We start from the raw sequence: 3,233 nt of genomic DNA, 5'->3' as shown, positions 1-3,233 counted from the left end.
CAGTCGCACAGCGTCGTCCTTATGATTCAAAGAGAATATCTGCTTCATCGTCATACTTCCTTTCATGCTAGATTTTTAAATATTCGCAAATGTTTTTTCTGATGATTTGCGAATAATCATTTCTTACCAAAAATAACTGAATATTCTTACAATGCTTTTACGAAAAGCATACTACGAAGGCGAGAGGTTTTCATTTTGCGCGCTTTTTTTATTCACTTCTACAAATAATTTTTCGAGAAACCCCGCAGCGCTTTGAACTAAATGGATTGATTCCATTTTTCTTTTTTTTTTTTTTTTGTAGTTAAACGTGTGTCTTGTTTCAGATAGATGGAGAAAAATCATCGATTCAATGTAAGTTTACATGTTAACAGTGTCTTCTAATTTATGTGACTGTATTTTTCTGTCAGCGTTGTCTTGTTCCCTGAATAGTTTTGATAATTGTATGTCTTTGAGTATCATCGTTATGGTTATGCTTCTTTTTTTGTCGGTAGTCCTTAGAGCAATCTGGTTTTTTAAAGTTAACCTCGATTATATAGAAATTAGACCATAATTAAACAATTCACATTCAATTTATAGCTGTCCATTATTGAGATTTAGAATGAATTTATAGATTTGATGTTACTCTGAGTCATTGAAATATGTAACACTTTGGTATTGAATAAACATATCAGGAAAGATATGTGTATTATTTTACTGCTGTTCTGAATGGAATTAAGGTCATTTAAAGGATTATTTAAATTATATTTAGAAAAAAAAAAAAAAAAAAATTCATCCGCCCCGTCCCCATACAAAAATCTATTGAAGTTTTGTTCTCAAATATAATGGGTATTCTCAACGCTCCTTATTCTTATGAACCGTCAAATGTTTCTCCATGCTACACGTTATTCCTTCAAACATGTCAGATTAGTAAAGATGATCTTTGATCCATCCCATTTTAGTCTACATTCAGTGTGAAATTTCTTTCGAATTAAGTTGTTCTTATTTCTTGAAAGTATAAAGCATGAAATAGTAAGGAAATGCATCAATAGTTATTCTTTGAAATCAAATGGTAGAGATATTGCCGCCAAGTTGATAGTCATTTATAGCTTGTAAATTACAATGAAAATAATGTTCATCAGGTTTATTACAATACTTTTTACGGATAGTTTTGTAAGTCATCCTGACACTGATTTGATCGAAATAATGAATAGTAATATGTTCATTCAATAATCGATAGCGGAGAAGTTATCCTGTTTCAAATTCTTTATTAGAAAGTATTCATCTTGTTAAGAATAGCTGCTGAGTAAAATGTATAGTCAGCCATTTTTTTTTTTCAAATATAATAACATGTTGACAGAAAATCCACCTAGTTCAATGGTCTATATATAAAACTCGGGTCCTCTCACTGAAGTGATTAGAAACAGTGCCTCAACAAAATCGCCTGTCAAAATATCTGGTTGATTCTACATCTGTCTTCAATGTATGCTTAGTTACGGTAAAATGCGTATGCTATGTATGCAATTGTAAATGCTGTGTGATTTTCTATATTTGTTATTCATTGCTCTCCTGAATTAATTATCCAGATTGACGTTTATCTCTTCTGGTCTTAAACTTTATTCGCACAACCGTGCATAAGTATTAACGTCATTATAAAACAAAATACTTCATTTACATTTTCTCTTATATTGTCGTTTCTTTCATGATAAAACTACTAATTTAAGATATCTAATGCAGCAAATAGTAAAAGAACTGTTCAGTACAAGTTTAATTCCAAATTCCCTGGAATAAATGCAATTTATAAAGTAACTAATAGTATCATAAGAAAATTGCTAATGTATTAAAATATGTCATTCAACTGCTATCACTATTTCTTTTTTTAGAGTCAAACTGGAAAACACCGAAAAGAAAATAAACCAAATGGATAAAATAAACGTAAGTGTAACAATTAACATGGAAAATTCATCTTTGGAATCTAACGATGAATCCTCAGTGCACACAGATGAAATTGCACACAGACCAAAATACAAGATTCTTGAAGAAATCGGTCGAGGTGGTTTTGGACGAATCTATAAAGTTTATAATAGACACAATGACGGCATGTACGCTTTGAAACGACTCTGCTTTGAAGGAGAATTCCAAGATAACAAATACATCAGTGCGGAGGTATACTGCCTCTCGAAGTTTAAACACCCGAATATAATCATCCTAGAAGAATTTATCCTTAAACCTAACCGTTTATATATAATTATGGAGTATGCTGAATATGGTAATATTGAACAGTATGTAACGAGTAACCATAAAATTTCCACATCCGACATCATGCAATTTTTTAGCCAATTAACATCTGCAGTACATTACAGTCATTCTCAAAATATTGCCCATCGAGATATAACTCCCAGCAATATATTGTTAACTTCAAAATTCGACACCAAGCTGGCTGATTGGGGATTAGCAACCCCTTGTGGTGTTGATAGAAGCAATCCAATTCTAAGCGATGACTATTTGGGAGATTATCGATATCAAGCACCAGAAGTTATCCGTTGTACTCCTTTTGATCCCTTGCCCACGGATATCTGGAGCCTTGGAAGTATATTATATTTTATGTTAACTTGTAACCCACCATTTGAAGGGAGTGAAACAACCATTCTTCACAACCAGACAAATGTTGGTATCATTCTACCCGAAACAATTGTCAACAGCAACGATAAGCTAGAGAATGCTATTGTTAAGACAATTAAATCTTTGATGGTTGTAGATACAAACGAGAGACCCATTATAGAAACAGTTAGTAAAAGAGTATCTTCCATTATCTCACGGCTCGAATAGTGATAAAATTACAATTTTCTGAAGTATTACATTAATTGTTGAAGTGCATATTTACAATATTATACCTACACTGTGTTTCGATCACTCTGATCTCTGATCGTCATCAGGCGTTGAATTTCTGGATGAAATCAGGAAATTATAAACTTATAAAGAACAATTCCTCTCAGACATTTACGTGATACTTGATGCCGTTTGATTTATTCCTATTAACAGAATTTGGTTTTATTTCAAAACGTATTAACAGATGACTAACATTTTTTTAATTTCATTATATTCAATGAAAAATTCAAAAGAAAACTGAATTTGAAAATAACCAGAATATACTTACAAAATTGTAAAATTTGATTTATCATACATATATGGATGTGGGACAGCATATTTTGTTGAGATTTATTATTTTTGTATGATAATCCCTCCCCCCTCCCCCC

At 31.7% G+C, this 3,233-nt stretch overlaps 1 protein-coding gene across 1 annotated transcript; it reads left to right on the top strand.

Annotated features, from left to right (window-relative positions):
- The first annotated feature begins 55 nt into the window (after positions 1–55).
- LOC106867670 (myosin light chain kinase A) lies at positions 56–3,227 on the top strand. Its single transcript, XM_014912607.2, has 2 exons — positions 56–351; positions 1,860–3,227. The coding sequence occupies exon 2, from the start codon at positions 1,897–1,899 to the stop codon at positions 2,803–2,805; it is 909 nt and encodes a 302-aa protein (XP_014768093.1). The 5' UTR covers positions 56–351; positions 1,860–1,896; the 3' UTR covers positions 2,806–3,227.
- The last annotated feature ends 6 nt before the right edge of the window (positions 3,228–3,233 follow it).

This window comes from Octopus bimaculoides, chromosome 1 (assembly GCF_001194135.2).
Source record: "Octopus bimaculoides isolate UCB-OBI-ISO-001 chromosome 1, ASM119413v2, whole genome shotgun sequence".
Classification (NCBI taxonomy): Eukaryota; Metazoa; Mollusca; class Cephalopoda; order Octopoda; family Octopodidae; genus Octopus; species Octopus bimaculoides.
Note: the sequence above shows the minus strand (reverse complement) of the source record. Positions and strands in the feature narration are given on the sequence as shown.

Bases quoted from the DNA above. Each gene is read 5' to 3' on its own strand.
- LOC106867670 (XM_014912607.2), top strand. From the start codon at position 1,897: ATGGATAAAATAAACGTAAGTGTAACAATTAACATGGAAAATTCATCT.